The sequence below is a fragment of the Amyelois transitella genome, chromosome 18, assembly GCF_032362555.1.
Source record: "Amyelois transitella isolate CPQ chromosome 18, ilAmyTran1.1, whole genome shotgun sequence".
NCBI classification, from domain to species: domain Eukaryota; kingdom Metazoa; phylum Arthropoda; class Insecta; order Lepidoptera; family Pyralidae; genus Amyelois; species Amyelois transitella.
Genome location: NC_083521.1, coordinates 9,740,251 through 9,758,792, shown reverse-complemented (window position 1 = coordinate 9,758,792; position 18,542 = coordinate 9,740,251). Strand labels below are relative to the sequence as shown.

The 18,542-nt window shown below is 38.1% G+C and overlaps 1 protein-coding gene across 1 annotated transcript; it reads right to left on the bottom strand.

Annotated features, from left to right (window-relative positions):
* Window positions 1-507: 507 nt before the first annotated feature.
* LOC132902818 (uncharacterized) lies at window positions 508-1,146 on the bottom strand. The gene has a single exon (XM_060949250.1). It carries the CDS (start codon window positions 1,144-1,146, stop codon window positions 508-510), a length of 639 nt encoding a protein of 212 aa, XP_060805233.1.
* Window positions 1,147-18,542: the final 17,396 nt, after the last annotated feature.

Genomic DNA, 18,542 nt, shown 5'->3' with positions numbered 1-18,542 from the left:
TACCGTTCCATCGCACGCACGTGGGTGCCGTCCCCCGATTCACTACCGCTAGCCCGTTAGTGATGAGCCACTCCTCGATAAGTGCACCCCGCGCATCTGTTGTGGGGGATCCCCATGCCGTTGATTTGGCATTGAGATCTCCAGCAACCAGCACGGGGAGAGGGTGACTCCTCAGGACCAGCGCCTCGACCTGGGTCAGGAATGACTCGAACTCGTTGAGCGGACGGTTGGGCGAGAAATAAACTCCAACCACAACCAAGTCACCCAGACGAGCCGAGACCATTCCATGACCTCGCACGACACATGTAGGAGGCGAAGAGCTCGCCGAAGACACGATCGCCACCGCACTGTCTTCGTCCCGCACCCAGTTATCCCGGGGCGGGACGAAGTACGGCTCAGAGACCACCGCCACGTCTATCAACCACTGCGCCATGCTCTGACACAACAGGTCCTGTGCACTGGTGCAGTGGTTTATATTCGCCTGGAGAACTTTGAGGGCCATAATTATTAAGAGGCCCCCGTTTCCATCGCCTCGGCGCTCTGAGCCGCACGAGCAGGCTGCGTCTGGGCCGTAGCCGCGGACGCACCCCGCTTCCCACCTCTCCTTTTTTTATTTTGGCGCGTGCTGGAGCACGCCTTGCTCCCCACGCGGTGCCCCGTCGGCTTGCCTGCCCCCGCGCACAAGATGCACTTGGGGGCGGCGTTGCACGCCGCGGCCTTGTGACCCGGCTCGCCGCACCTGTAGCACAGCAGGCTCCTGTCGGACTCGGCAGTGCACCGCTGCGAGACATGACCCGTCTCTAGGCAGCGGAAGCACTGCATGGGCCTAGCCGGCAGCAGTTTTACCTGCGCCGAAACCCATCCGACTAGGAGTCTGGTGCCGTTGGCGGTCAGCCGTTTGGCCGCCGCGATGGGACACCTTACCCAGGCCGTGCGAACGCCCGAGCGGTCCTCCCGAATGTCCCCGACTCGGATTTCCGATTCGGGGCATTGACCCGCACGAGCGATTGCGCTACATACCAAGGCTGGTGTGGCGGAGTCGCACAGCTCCAGCACGCGCACATCCACACTCTTTAGAGGCCTGGATACCTCTGCTACCTGAGGATCCAGGACCTCCTTCAATTTGGACGCCAGGAGGTTTCTCATAAAGACCTGACTTAACCTATCCAGAATCTTGGTCAAAGGCGCACGAACCTAAGAATCCTCTCCAGAGAGGTGAGGATGTTACTTCCATTGTGAGAATGCTGGTTTTAAGCCCATGGTCTCAGATATAACAGATAATAAGCCGTGTGGTTCTCGGCACCAATACAAAAAAGAATAGGACCACTCCATTTCTTTCCCATGGATGTCGTAAAAGGCCACTAACGGATAGGCCTACAAACTTGGGATTCATTTTTAGGCGATGGGCTAGCAACATGTCACTATTTGAATCTCAATTCTATCATTAAGCCAAATAGCTGAACGTGGCCTATCAGTCTTTTCAAGACTGTTGGCTCTATCTACCGCGCAAGGGACATAGACGTGACCATATGTATGTATGTCTCTAATGTCTCTCGGATCACGTCAATCCATTTTTTTTCGTCATAAAATCAGAAATATGGCAATACAGATAAAAAAAACGAAATCGCTATCCCTCGTCACTGAGTTCTTCATTAACTTTTATAATGTAATGTACTTACTAGAAAATGAACAACGCCATTTCAAAAAGCTACATTATTTTTATCCATACTTTTATTTGAATTATATCAGGTCTATGAAAATTAAAAAGATATATCTCGAATAACCCATTTTATATCATAGACAGAGACAAAAGTCTTGAAACACTGATAGGCCACGTTTAGCTGTTTGTAATAAAATTCCCCGTTTTTTTTTCACATTTTCCATTATTTCTTTGCCTTTAATAGTTGCAGCATGATGTTATACAGCCTTCAATTCAACGCAAAAAGAATTTTTCAAATCGAACCATCAGTTCCTGAGATAAGCGCGTTCAAACAAACAAACAAACAAACTCTTCAGCTTTATAATATTAGTATAAATGCAGAACCCTTGGAAACCCACGATCATCCGCCATTACGCGCCGACCTCTTCACAATTCGGTAACCGTATGTACCGAATGATAACGTTTCATATTAATATCTATTGAAACCCGTTCCGCGGCCATTACCCGACATCTGTGTGCGTGGAATAAAATTATATTCGTATTATTAATGTACCATAAACGTACCACATTCAATTACACTGGTGGGTTCCATTCTTGGACCCTCGTCACGGAAAATCCTTGAATTTCAGTCGGATGTTAATAAATTCCCCTTTATAAAGAAGTTTGGTAATCTGCGCAGGCGATACAAAAGAACGTTATTAAACACATTGAGTTATATTGTTTTAGAGAAGGCTTATTATGAGGCGTGTCTTACATAATAGTAATTGTGGATGCGTTTTCTTGTGAAGCATATAAATTTATATTATCACGTCTATATCCATTGCGGGGTAGACAGAGGCAACATTCTTGAAAAGACTGAAAGGCCACTTTGAACTGTATGATTTCACGGCCTCTGTGGCGCAGCGGTATACCTGTATAAGCCTATCCCTTATTCGTCCTTTTACGACATACATGGGAAAGAGATGAGGAGTGTACCATTTTTATTTAATGGTGTCCTAACTGAATAGAATATTTTGTAGAGATATAAATTATTTTATATCTTTCTATATTTTGGAGTCTCCTAAATTCAAAATAATTAATTGAATTTAGATATAAAAACATTTTACAAAACACCAAACTCGTTAATACATTTTACTTTTTATCAAATTGAATATTTATTGTCCGTTCTATGAGTTAGCCCTCACTTGTAAATAAGCATAGAACGACTTCTATGGCGGATGTCAGAGACTCGGAACATCAAAGGTTGGTATGATTATGCTCTTATCTTGTCATTCTTCATTTCTGAACTGTTTCAGGAAATTAAATTAAACAAAAAATTTGTATGAAATAAATTAAGCTTTAATATATGTATGTATATGTATATGCCGTGTGGTTGCCGGCACCAATAGAAAAAAGAATAGCTCTATTTTTTTCCCATAGATGCCGTAAAAGACGACTAAGGAATAGACTTATAAACTGTTTAGGTCTAGCATCCTGTCACTTTATATGAATCTCAATTCTATACAGCTGAACGTGGCCTATCAGTCTCTTCAAGGCTGTTGTCTCTGTCTACCCCGCAAGGGATAAAGACGTGATTATACGTATGTATGTATGTACAAAAACATCTACTTATTTATTTTAGGTGTTTTATCAAAAAAAGTTTAGCTGTAAAATGAATCAGCAACAACATTAATCCACGTCATACTACGGGGCCGACACAAACTTATTGACACGGTAACATTTGATTGATTACTTTCTCAGTTACTCCTGATCCAGGTGGGCATGCGAAATGACAATTTTCGGATTTGTTTAGGATCGGTTCACACTGCGCAACTTTATTTATTTATCTATAATAATCTTAGTGCCGTGTGGTTCCCGGCACCGATACATAAAGTATAGGACTATATCCATCTCTTTCGCACGGGTGTCGTAAAAGGCGATTAAGGGATAGGTTTATAAACTTGGGTTTCACTTTCAGGCGATGGGCCAGCAAGCTGTCACTATTTGAATCTCAATTCCATCATTCAGCAGCTGAATAGGACCACTCCGTCTCGTTCCCAAGGATTTCGTAAAAAGTGACTTAAGGATAGGCTTATAAACTTGGGATTCTCCTTTTAGGCGATGATCTAGAAACCTGGCATTTCAGTATTTTTGAGATAATTAGCTGTGTCTACCTCGCAAGGGAAATAGACGTGGCTAAATGTATGTATATATGTACTATTTATTACAATACAATAAAAAATCAAAGTAAACAAATGGCGGTATCCAATCAATGAAATCTAATTCCATTAGCGGTCAGACAAATCGTTCCGGATACAACAAAATATAAAGCCTACAGAAATAAAGACGAACAATACGAGTATGGTCATGTATGGTACATATGGTTTCCCTATATTTTTTTTTTTCAACATTTTGTTCCATAAGTTTGGTTTTTCCTAAAAATATATTGAATACATCTTTAGAAAGGTACAATAACTATGTATGTAAGGATCTAATGATCTTTTCAAGAATACAGGTTTTTTCTCAATGACTACGAGAACAATGGTTTTCTTTATCGCACTCTTAATTACATATACGTGATACTTCAAGAAGATTTATTCAGTAGATATTAACTCTTGAAGAGGTAACAAACAAACAAAATAAATACATAAAATCACGCCTTTTTCCAGGATACAGAGGCTACACCAATGGAGTGTCCCTACATCGTTTCACTTGCCACGATATCTGCATACTTCTTTCACTTCATCCACATTCATAACTCTCTTCATGCAAGCTCGGCGGTTTCGGGTACTTTTGAATCAAAAAAAAAAAACTTACATTCGCATTTATAATATTAGCTCTTATTCTATTTCTGTACTTTAAATGTTTTACATCCGTAGCATTTAACAAATCGTTTCATACTAATGCCGAGCACGCCGAATTACCTCATGTAAATAATTTATCATGGTTTATTTCATTTGAATTAGAATTAGGAAGTGATTCTTTTGGTATTTCGTAAAACATATTCAAAAGTGGGCGTGGTCTGAACCGGTTTTACAGATTCTCACGATGAACCCCTTAGTGATAAGGGTTGTCCACCCTTTACATTTATTTTTAACTTCAAATTACTTAAAAATATTTATATGGCAAAACAACGTTTGCCGAGACAGCTAGTAATATATATGTCGCAGAGAAATGAGGATATCAGAGATTTCACGAAATCCCTAGGTATACCACGAAATCACGGAAGATGGTGAATATTCCTATTTAATACATCTTCTTACAAAAAAAATATGTGGAGCTTGAACCCACTAAAACCACACGGTGCCATCGCCTATCGCTTTGTTGCCAGAAGCATGAGCTGCCCTCGCTCATATTCGTGACGCGGCGGCCGCTTCCACGGCGGCTTCCTTCCGCTCCCATTTGTATCCATGGGTAGAGAGAGGGAGAGAGATACATCGGACGATTTTTGCTCGGAGGTGTCCGTTTATGCTGTGATTTCGTGATATCCTTAGGGATTTCGCGAAATCTCTGGTAACTTCATTTTCCTGCAACATATATTACAGACCAAATTGATGGATTCCTTCACACCTACGTGATAACTCTGATAATGGCATTGCGTATGTGAATGTTATGGGTCACGCCCACGCGTGGGTCCCTGACAAACATAAATATTCAATGACCGATGTCCTCATGACACCAGCAAACTTGCATCTCTCATTCAATTTCGAGTAGGTTATCATACGGTTTTTGTGTAGCGTTAGCAAAATTATATAATTAATTTTAAATTGTTTTATAAATTGGATGATTCAAATAAAATTATCACGTCTTTATCCTAGACATAAGTAACACTCGATAATATCAAAAGACTATAAGAGGAATCCCTAATTTATAAGCCTATACCTTAGTCACCTTTTGCTATCCGTGGGCAAGATATGGAGTGGTTCTATTCTTAAGTGCCGAAAACCACACGGCACATAGTGTGTGAATATGTTATTCATACACGTTCTCTATTATGGAAGTATTAAATTATTCTTTATTGTAACAATTAACGTATCTTGATCAAATTAAGGACGTCCTGGCAAAGGGTCAGGTCAAGAGTACCCGAAACCGCCCTATAAGAGGAATCCCAAGTTTATAAGCCTATCCGTCAGTCACCTCTTACGACATACTTGAGCAAGAAATGGAGTGATTTTATTCTTTTTCTTTTAATAATAATAAAGATAAATAATTCTTTTTCTGCTATCGGTACGTACTAACAACCTCACACAACGTTTGATACATCTACAGAACAATTGAATTGCTTTGAATTGTGACCCACAATTCGATTCAATGAAAAATTGTGATGTTTGATAAAAAATATATAAGTAAAAAAAAAATGTACGATCATTTGACATGACAATAATTTTTTTACAATTTGCAGCATTAATTTGAGACTTTATCGGTCTTTTATTGATTTTGAAATAGATATACTTACGGATTAATTATTTAATTAAGCAAGTCCTGGCAAAGGGTCAGGTCAAGAGTACCCGAAACCGCCGAGCTTGCATGAAGAGAGTTATGAATGTGGATGAAGCGAAGGAAGTATGCAGAGATCGTGGCAAGTGGAAAGGTGTAGTCTCTGCCTACACCTCCGGGAAAGAGGCGAGATTTTATGTATGTATGTATACTTACAAATACAATTAACATACCCAAGCATAATAAGGCGATGAGCTAGCTTAATTTCATCATTAAGCTTTACAGTTAATGTGGTATTTCCGCCTTTTTAAGAATCGACTCTGCCTTTACCGAGACGGACTTTCATGGTGATAGGCAGAGACTATCTATAAAACTTTCATCAATCTTGGAGATTTTTACTTTACATGTTCTTTTTCATTGATTTTTGCCGATCACATTGATCCTTATATGTCCCTATTTTAGAAAAGATTTAAGATACTTATTCAAACTCTATGATAAATAGGTAATGTTATGCATATAACATTACCTTTTTTATCATAGCGTATTATAAAAAAGGTAATGTTATATGCATAACATTACCTATTTATCATAGAGTTTGAATAAGTATATAGTATCATGCAGAACCCTATTCTGCGACCTCAAAGTATAGGCGAAAAGAATTATTAGAGACAGATTATATTCATAAATAATATTAAAAAGAACAAACAAATTGTATTATTGTCATTATTTCCATATCGGTAAGCTAAAAAACTTCCCGACAATTTTTCATAAAAACTGACACAGACATAAACTCCTTTAAAAAATAGAAGTTTAAAATTAACAAGAAAGCGGTTACCGATGAAAAGCATAATTATCTTATGTAATACATGAGTTAAAAATGATTTGAATTTTGCAAAACTTCGGCATATAACTTATAGCGGCCCGCCCCGGCTTCGCACGGGTGGACATATTTTTGTGTTTTATGCTTTGAAATAAATTTAATTTAAAACAAATTTATGCCTATGTCACTTTTGAAGGTCTATTCTATATCTGTGCCAAATTTTATCAAAATCGGACCAGTAGTTTTTGAGTTTATTCCACACAAAACATACAAAAATACAAATCTTTCCTCTTTATTATTAGTGTGGACTACTTATAATAACATGGGAGATTTTTTTATGTGGACAATGCCGTGTAGTTCCCGGCACTAATAAAAATAAGAATAGGACCATTTCTTCTCTTTCCCATGCATGTCGTAAAAGACGCCTAAGCTAAAAAAAATTGGAATTACTCTTTTAGGCGACGGGCTAGCAACCTATCATTATTTGAATCTCAATTCTATCATCAAGCCAAAAAGCTGAGCGTGGCCTGTCAGTCTTTTCAAGGCTGGCTCTGTCTACCCCACAAGAAATGTAGACGTGACTATATGTATATACTAGAGACCACCCGCGACTTCGTCCGTGTGGAATCAATCTCGCGGGAACTCCGGGATAAAAAGCGTATATGTTATTCTGTCTTCAGCTACCTACATACCAAATTTCATCGTAATCGGTTCATTAGTTTTTGCGTGAAAGAGTAACAAACATCCATACTGACATCTATACTCAAACTTTCACATTTATAATATTAGTAGGATAGTAGGATGTAGGACAATGCTTAAAATCTTTATACTACCAATATTTATAAACAATATAAGACAACTTTAAAAATATCTACTCCAATATCTGAAGTTACTTCATGAACCGTCAAAGTTACCTCGTAAAGAGTTCAAAACAGCTGGATTTAAAAGGAACCGAAACGGCGTATGCAGGTGTTCTTTATGTTCAATTCCTGGTATTAAAAGTTAAGGGCTACTAATATTGAAAGGGCCGGTATATTAACCTTAAAGTTTACATACATACATAAAACCACGCCTCTTTCCCGGAGGGGTAGGCAAAGACTATATCTATCCACTTGCCACGATCTCTGCATACTTCCTTCGCTTCATCCACATTCATAACTCTCTTCATGCAAGCTCGGCGGTTTAGTTTGCAAGAAATGCTGTTAGATCCAGTTATGGCAGACTTCTTTTTCTTCCTCCTGGCTTCTGTCCCGGTTGAATCCTTACATAAATGATACGATTACGTATAACGAGGCGTGATTTGATGTATGTATGTATGAATCCTTACTTATGTGAAGAGACGCCCAGGATGTGGCTTTGACCATAGACCCTTGATGGGTAAGTCAGGTTATTACACGAAGCGACTCCCACCTGACCTCTGTAACTTCTTCTTCCTCCTGGCTTCAGTCCCGGTTACAACCTCAACTTTTTGAAAGAGATGGAGTGGTCCTATTCTTTTATGTATTGGTGCCGGGAACCACACGGCACTCGCAAGAGCTTACTCAGATGATTATTATTATGTTTCAGTCGTTTCTCAAAAAAAGACGCCACAGCACTCTGCAATAAGGCCGTAAAAACATCCCCTTGTTTTTATGACTGTATTTTACAGGCCATTTTAAAGTTTTTATTGTGAAAAGAGGATTGTATCGGATGCGTGGCCATTTTGCGAGTTCCGCAAACTTTGAGGCCGCTTTGATCTGGGGGCATTGATTTAATTTGTTTTTTTTTTATTCACGAACTTTTTATGCTTTCCGGATTTTTCGGTGAGAATTCTTTTTTTTGTGCCTATTGTACTAGGCAAGGCTGTAAAGGCACTTTCTTATTGAAGCGTGTTTTTAAAAAATTCCAAATTTTTATTTCTTATTTTATGATACTTCATATCGCTTTATAATTGTCAAATCTTTTGGTTTCATCAAACATTGGTTGACGTCAAATAAATTACTTAAAATTAAGTTTACTGCCACTTCCAAGGCGTCAGTGCAGAAGAAGCGGTAACAAACTGCACTGCAGCATTTTTTTCAACAAAGTCAACTTCATAACTATCCAAACTTAGAATAGAAATGTGGACGAGAGAATAATTATATTATTCAGATTAATTTATTTATATGAGATTTTAATAATAAATAAAAAAAATATTTTTATATTTTTTATTGATTGCCAATTTAAAATGGATTTATGTACAGAGTGTACTGAATTGATTTAGGTTCAAATTAAACTACAATGTTGCGTATTATAATTGACTAAATTCAGTCGTCCAACGTATCACATGTCTTATTACAAATTCAAGTGTTTCATTTCGCTCTATAATTCTTTACTAGCTTAAACACTATGGTTTCATCGCGTTAATACAGAATTACATACATATATATAATCACGTCTATATTCCTTGCGGGGTAGACAGAGCCTACAGTCTTAAAGCGACTGATAGGCCACGTTCATTGGCTTAATGATAGAATTGAGATTCAAATAGTGCCAGGTTGCTAGCCTGTCGCCTAAAGGAAGAATCCCAAGTTTATAAGCCTATCCCTTAGTCGCCTTTTACGACATCGACGGGGAAATAGATGGAGTGGTCTATTCTTTTTACTATTGGTACCGGGGACCACACTGCCGTGAATAATTAATACAGAATTATCCTCCAAAATCACACAGTAAGTACTAAAAATTTAGTTGATAGTAGTACTTGTGTTAACTTTGTGCTAAATTCTACAAACCCATTTTTGGTATTTGTACTGCGTCAGACTTTATTGACACGACGGACATATACTCACTCGTCACCCATTTATGCGGGCATCGTGAAATGGTTTTGACAGCGAAAGGAAGGCCTTTAGAGGCTGTTCGGTGTTTGGGGTTGGACATAATACATACGAGTATCTTTTGAAGGCCTCTGTGGCGCAGCGGTAGTGCGCTTGTCTGTGACACCGGAGGTCCCGGGTTCGAATCCCGGTCAGGGCATGATGAGAAAAGAACTTTCTCTGATTGGCCTGGATCTTGGATGTTTATCTATATAAGTATTTATTATAAATTTAGTATCGTTGAGTTAGTATCTCGTAACACAAGTTTCGAAGTTACTTCGAGGCCAACTCAATCAGTGTAATTTGTCCCGTACATATTTATTTTATATTTATATACATTTTAATTGATAAATTCAGTATCGTATTCATATTAGGTATGTGTCCGTAGTCAATAGTTCAGAAAGGATATTTTCGAGTCAGTAACAGAATTTTTAATTCATGATATATTACACTTCATCTCTTTCCCATGGATGTCGTAAAAGGCGACTAAGGGATAGGCTTACAAACTTGGGATTCTTCTTTAGGCGATGGGCTAGCAACCTGTCACTATTTGAATCTCAATTCTATCATCAAGCCAACAAGCTGAGCGTGGCCTGTCAGTCTTTTCAAGGCTGACTCTGACCATTTGTATGTATGTATGTATGTAATATATTACCATAGTGAGTGACATGAGCGTCTATGGTTCAATCGGTGTGGTGCCCTGTTAAATTAAGTGATGCGCAGAAAGGCACAGGTTCGAATCCCATCTTGGCCACGAATCAGTGACTTATTTCAAAGTTATGCAAATTAGTTTGAATACTAATACTTAGATGCTTTTAAAATGAGAACTTTGCACATTCAGGCAACTGGATGTGTAACCATGGTCGATCCAACACGGGTTGGGTTAACCTGCAAAGGTTGCGGAGGTCAGATGATAGTCGCTCCTGGACAAAAAACTTTATTCACCCCATTTTGGTTCCGTGGACAAAGACATACCCCGTTCTCCTCCAGAGTAATGAGAGAATCTCCTCCACAGAAAGTAACCGGGACTAAAGCCAGGATGAAGAAGATTTGTATATTCCCATGAGAGCAAATCACCAAAGAGAAGCTAGTTCAAGCCGTGTGTCCATCATTAATTATAGTTCCCATAGTAAAACAGACCGTCTTGTTAAGAAATGCAATAAATTCAGACACAACCATACAATTCAGAATAATATAAGACAATAGAAATGGCTATTGTACTTGAAACTATAGGAATGATTTTCAATCTTGCATTGTTGACAGTCTTCAATGCAGTTGTAAAGCTATAAAATATATTTCAGAATTAACTTTAATTCTTAAGAAAAAACTTGGCATTCTACTTTTACGCAATGGACTAGCAACCTGTCACTATTTGAATATCAATTCCATCATTTAGTTATACAGTTGAATAGAGTCTATTCCACACTATAGGTGAAAGTTAATATAGAATTGTTGCCTACTCTGTTTGATACCTTCTGTGTGGATTAAGCGTCCGGGTTCGTTATTGGTGTCGGGAACACGGCATTCAAAATCATTGTATAGTTATCTCTTATTTTTTATGTGTGTAGTAAATAAATGTATAAGTAAAAATAGAATTTAAATAATACAATGATAGCAACCTATCACTGTTTGCATCTCAATTATATCAGAGCTAAACAGCTGTTTAGCTGGCTGGGATAGGCTACGTTCAGCTGAACGTAGCCTATCAGTTTCTAAAAAACTGTTGGCTCTGTCTACCCCGTAAGGGATAAAGACGTGACTATATGAATGAATGAACAATGACAGCATAAGAAAAATGAGTACAATACAAGCAACAACAATATCAAGGGCACCTCCCTCTAGTCACCTATACTACAGCGTATCTTGGAGGCTTATTTTAGGAACTAATCTTCTCATAAAGTTATGTACATTTTGTTGTATGTTTGGTTGTTGAATAAATTTTAATTCATTCAACATTTTATAATATCAAAACCATTGGTACCACCACACGAGATAACATTTAATTGTAAAATTCATCAGTATTTGCCACTTCTATAGCCTTACATTATTCCGATGTCTATGGTCACATCGTTCGCTAGTGTGGCCTAGTAATTTATGATTTTACAATAAATCTTTTTTAGTTTGTTGGAAATTTACAACGTGTACAGTTTTCTCTAGAGGAATTTGCTACTGTTTATTTTGTCGTAAATATTTGACCTCACTAAACGGTAAAAATCAATACGAATGTACTGGAGGTGGGATTAATTTTATTTATAACTAGAGGCCGCCCGCGACTACGTCCGCATGGAAACCCTATCAATCCCGCAGGAACTCCGGGATAAAAAGCAGCCTATATGTTATTCTGGGTCTTCAGCTACCTACATACCAAATTTCATCGTAATCGGTTCAGTAGTTTTTGCGTGAAAGAGTAACAAACATCCATACTGACATCCTGACATACTCACAAACATTCGCATTTATAATATACTAGAGGCCGCCCGCGACTTCGTCCGCATGGAAACCCTATCAATCCCGCGGGAACTCTGGGATAAAAAGTAGCCTATGTGTTATTCTGGGTCTTCAGCTACCTACATACCAAATTTCATGGTAATCGGTTCAGTAGTTTTTGCGTGAAAGAGTAACAAACATCCATACATCCATACAAACTTTCGCCTTTATAATAGTAGTAGGATGTAGGATTATCTTGCCCACGAATGAATGTGAGACATATATATTATCACGTCTATGTCCATTGTGGGGTAGACAGAGCCAACAGTCTTGAAAATACTGATAGGCCTCGTTCAGCTGTTTGGCTTAGTGATAGAATTAAGATTGAAATAATGACAGGTTGCTAGCTACGTCGCCTTAAAAAAGAATGCCAAGTTTATGAGCCTTTCCCTTGGTCACCTTTAACGACATCCATAGGGAAGAGATGGAGTGGCCCTATACCGTTTTTCTATAGGTGCCGGGAACCACACTGCATATGCAAGACATTTACAGAAACAGAAAATAACATAACTGCACGTGCATCTGACAGACACATACAACTTTGCAATTACAATAGTTCCAGGAACTAAAATTTCATACTTTTTTAGTCGAACCATGTACATTGATGTTCATGGCGCTAGATACGTCAGCGGTTTTGAAACAAAACCGAGGCATTTCAGTGCATAATCTGTGTGGCGCCTTTCCCGAAGTAGAAGCCTTACATTTGCAACCGGGATGACATGATAAGACCCAATGGTTGGTTGGTAGATAATGCTTCTAGCGTTAAGTCCGCCAATTGTGCTATACATTTGTATTTTATGTTTAAATAAATAAATAAATACATATTGTCTTATTGTCTCCCACACGGCACGTAAAGATTGTCTTATTGTCTCCCACTCGGCACGTAAAGATTGTCTTATTGTCTCCCACACGGCACGTAAAGGTTGTCTTTCTATTCCCTTGTTTTGCAGGGTAACTATTATGCAGTTTAAATAACTACTCAAAAATTAATCATTTCTTTTTAATGGATTGAGTGCTTTTACTCAATAGATTTTACGATATTAACGAAATATTTACGTTGAATTCTTTCTGCCTTATCTACAGAATATTATATCAATGTTACGAGCTTATTTAAAAAGTTCCACTAAAAAATAAAACGATACAATGAAATCTGGGCTTATTGGCATTGTTTCAGCGGTGTCATGGATGTGTGATAACCTGAATTTTAAATTGTTTTTTTCAATTTATTGCCGTAAATTTTTATTAGCAAACAGATCTTCGCGAGTACACAACTAAATTCAACTTTAATGCTTGTTATAAATATTAATCTCAATTCCATCTTTAGCTGAACAGCCGAACTTGGCCTTTTAGTCTTTTCAAGACTGTTGGCTCTGTTTACTCCGCATGTGAAATAGATGAGATAATATGTATATATGCTTATACTAGAGTACGTACTAGATTACACAGAATCTAAGGTTTATTTCTTAAAATAACTTTCCTATAGTCTTAACTAAATAAAAACATAGCATTGCACATTTTTCCGCTCTTAAGACAGGACACTCGATAAACTTACTTCAGTGCCGTATGGTTTCCGGCACTTTAGAATAAAACCACTCCATATCTGTCCCATGGATGCCGTAAAAAGCGACTAAGGGGTAGATTTATAACTTGGCATTACTGTTGTAGGCGATTGGCTAGCAACCTGTCGCTATTTAAATCTCAATTCCATCATGATGCCAGACAGGCCTTCCAGTCTTTTCGAGACTGTTAGCTCTGTCTTCTCCTTACAGTCATAGACGTGAATATATGTATGTATGTATAACTTTCCCTTAGTCTAAACTAAATAAAAACACAGCATTGAACATTTTCTTGCTCTTATCTCAACACAGGGCACTCGTTAAACGAAAGTGGAGCAGTCTCCGAGAGCCCTGTCGAGTCTCGAGGCGCTTTTTAAACATTTCCCCTGCATTATTGAGAGTGCCGACTGTTTTATCGATTGGATTGGCGCAGATCAATGTCGGGCAGATCTCGCTGTACGATGTTTTTGAAACGACAAAATCTAATTTACAATTTGCGATTTTTTTTTAGTCTTTTGAAATAAAGCCACACAGCTGTGCGTAGCCTATTAGTCTTTTTAAGACTGTTGGCTCTGTCTACCCCGTGACGTGACTATATGTACGTATGTTGAAATAAAGGAAGTTCGGTCGTAAGTTATTGAATGGGTCGAGGGTCTGGTGGGTCAGTCACAATAAAATCACCAGAATTTCAGATTTCAGTTCAAGGCGTGTCTTGGCTGTCGTAGTCTTCCCAGCCCGATCGATTGTCCTCTTTTTCCTAATCTGTCAGTCAGTTTATATATATATTCGTCTTAATGTCAAGTCAGAGAGTATGTCTGTCCGTGGAGGCAGAACGGCCGCAACGATTATATTAAATTTTCATATATTCTCTTATTTTTCTTTGTGGCTCGCTGACTACTAATCTCCTGGTGTATCTCCCTAAAACTGTCCCTTATTTTTACATCATAAATCTACTTGACTTTTTCTGAAAATATCATTGAAATTGGACAAGCGGTATAGCTGTGAATGTATAAGAAAAATACTGTCACGAGGTTCGCTGTTACTTACCCTACATTCTACATACTTACATAAATATATTCACGTCTATATCCCATGCGGGGTACACAGAGCCAACAGTCTTAAAAAGGCTGATTGGCAACGTTCAGCTGTTTGGCTTAATGTTAGAATTGAGATTCAAATAGTGACAGGTTGCTTGCCCATCGCCTGAAAGAAGAATCTCAGGTTCATAAGCCTATCACTCAGTCGCCTTTTACCACATCCACAGGAATGAGAGGAGGAGTGCTCCTATTATTTTTTTATTGGCGCCGAGGACCACAAGGCAGGTTACTATACAAATAGATTTTAATACATACATACATACATACATATGGTCACGTCTATATCCCTTGCGGGGTAGACAGAGCCAACAGTCTTGAAAAGACTGAATGGCCACGTTCAGCTATTCGGCTTAACGATAGAATTGAGATTCAACTAGTGACAGGTTGCTAGCCCATCGCCTAATAGATTTTAATAGTTATCAAAATATGAATTGGATTGAATATTTGAGATAGCGAGAACTTCCACTGATAATCCTGATACAGACCTCCTGATACAGGTGTATTTCACTTAATAGGAGGCCAAAACCACAGTGAAATTATGTACCATTTAGTTAAAGAAATAAATATAATTTGATTTTATTTATTTTGATAATTGAGACGGACTCTTATACAATTCTTCTTTCCAAGCGATGTGGTTGATGGCTGACCGGAGATGATATCACAATAATATATATATATTCAACTGTTGATAGAATTAAGTTCTTTTAAATTTAGTAACTAGACGTTAACTTATAATTTTTTATTGTTGATTGTTTAGAGATTTATGTTACTTTTTTTTATTGTATTAGTGTTTTGTATCTGTGAGGACCTATAATTGACCATTTGTTTTACATATGTGGCGCTATTTTTTGTAAACGGTTGTTGGTCTTCCAAATAAATAAATAAATGTCAGCTGTAAGAAAATGATGGATAGTGTTACATAAAAAAACAATGCTATAATTTCGCTGCCCGCTCTGCGTACACGCACTCTGCCCCGGATGAGGCGGGTGGCTATCGTCCAGTAATTGACACCTCATTAGGCTGCCCCGCTGTTTCAACTACAATTTACTAGCCATGACCCGGGGTTTTGCTCCCGTGGGAACCGTGACATCTTCCTTTTGTTACACCCTGTTAAACGTCAAGGTGTTCTCGAATCAATTCTTAACCAGTTTTTCTTATTCTTTGCAGAAATAATTTTGAAATTATTCGAATTTCTATGGCGATAGGGTTAGCAATTTGAATCACGATTCCATCATTAAGCCATACAGCTCCTTCAGCTAAACGTCTGGGGCTTCAGTCTATTTAAGGCTTTGTCTTAGCCGCACGGAGTGAAGACGTGTATCTTAATTCCTCGTCATAAAAGTATAATAACCAAAACTGTGGTATTTAATCGAATACTTTTGACGAAAACTCACAACAACTTTATCAAATTAAAACTACTGTTTCTGCGCTTTTGAATTAAGCAAACATATAATTCATAATTAAAATGTTCTACAGTGAAAATTTTAAGGTCTTGTTTAAATACTATATGCTTCATTTTCTGCATATTGGAAAAGATTCTTTTCCAAAAGAAGCCAAAGCTTTTTACTTTCAACTTATGCCAATAAAAAAATACAAGTCATATGGTCACGTCTATATCCCTTGTGGGGTAGACAGAGCCAACAGACTTGAAAAGACTGATCGGCCACGTTCAGCTATTTGGCTTAATTGAGATTAAAATAGTTACAGGTTGCTAGGCAATCGCTTAGAAAAATCCCAAGTTTGTAATCCTAAGTCTAATCCTTAGTCGCCTTTTACGACATCCATGGGAAAGAGATGGAGTGGTCGTATTATTTTTTGGTTTGGTGCCGGGAACCACACGGTACTAAAACATAAAAGTCAGTCATAGGGTCAAGGGGAAGGCTTGAATATATTTTCTAGGCAATGGGTTAACCTGTCACTATTTCTGAATCTCAATTCCGATATCGGACTCATAACGAAGTTATCTATACACTTCTAAAAGGATGAAGATGCACAGATGTCGTAATCTTTTACGGTCCGTTAGTATTCTTATACTAACGGACCAATATGTATTCTCTCGTTCACATTTCTTTCCTAAGTTTGGATAATTGTAAAGTTGCCGTTGTTGAAGAAAATGCTGCAGTGCAGTTTGTTACCGCTTCTACTGCACTGACGCTTTGGAAGCGGCAGTAAACTTAGTTCAAAGTCATTTATTTGACGTCAACCAATGTTGTGAAACCAAAAGATATGACAATATTAAGTGATATTGAATTGTCCCATAATCTTATATATAAAATTCTCGTGTCACAATGTTCGTTCCCGTATTCCTCCGGAACGACCGAATCTCATGAAATTTTGTGTGCATATTGAGTAGGTCTGAGAATCGGCCAACATCAATTTTTCATACCCCTTAGTGATAAGGGTTGTCCACCCTTAATATTTTTTTTAACTAGTAATTTCTTAAAAATTATTTATATGGCAAAACAACGTTTGCCCGGACAGCTAATAATAAAGAAAAGTTTTCAATTTGAATGTATAAATAAAACATCCATCATTAAATTTCTAAAACTGTTTGTTTTCACACCTACATTTATATATTAATCAAATCCTTTTAAAGATTAAAAATAAACGGAATCCTGAATATTTTTTGTATCTGGTAACATTCATTTTATGTTCTTAATGTTTCCACATGGTCGTAATTAGCGTTGTGTTAGCGAACTATAAAAAAGTGTTGTAAATAAACAAATGCGTTACAAACGCACGTATGAAGTTTATTTTGTAATGGTGTCTAAATTGGGAGTTGAAGCGGTTATAAGATTATACTAAAAATAAATTTATCAATTAAAATATATTTGCGGCTCCACTCGTATTCATTGATTCATTCATATTATCACGTTCATATCGCTTGCGGGGTAGACAGAGCAAGCAGTCTTGAAAGACTGATAGGCCACGTTCAGCTGTTAGGCTTAATTATAGAATTGAGATTCAAATAGTGACATGTTGCTAGCCTATCGCCTGAAAGTAACATTCCAAGTTTATAAGCCTATCCCTTAGTTCCCTTTTACGATATCCATGGGAAAGAGATGAAGTTGTCCTATTTTTTTATATTGGCGCCTGGAACCACACAGCACCGCTAGTATAAAGAAAGAGTTCTGTTAATTCCCGTTCCCGCGGGAATTTCGTGTAATACTCTTGATGCACACTTATACCATATGAAGAAGAACCTACATTCCAAATTAAAAGTTTCAAACCTCAGTCGTTCGGGCTGTGTGTTCTTAGTCAGTCAGCCATTCTAAAATTGTTACTTTAACGCGGAAGGAGTTGCGGGAAAAAGTTAGTATTACATACTCGTACATAACATTTGACAATACGATCATCATATACATACATACATACCATCACGCTCATTTCTCATTGGGGCAGGCAGAGACTATAGATTTCCACTTGCAACGATCCCTGCACACTTCCTTCGCTTCATCCACATTCATAACTCTCTTCATGCAAGCTCGGCGGTTTCGGGTACTCTTGACCTGACCCTTTACCAGGACGTCCCAAATTTGATCAAGAGATGGTATTTGACAATACATACATACCATCACGCCCATTTCCCATTGGGGCAGGCAGAGACTATGGATTTCCACTTTCCACGATCCTTACAGACCTCTCCCGATTCCTCCACACTCTTAAAAATACCAT

Excerpts from the sequence above, each read along its gene's own strand:
- LOC132902818 (XM_060949250.1), bottom strand. The coding sequence starts at position 1,146 with ATGAGAAACCTCCTGGCGTCCAAATTGAAGGAGGTCCTGGATCCTCAG.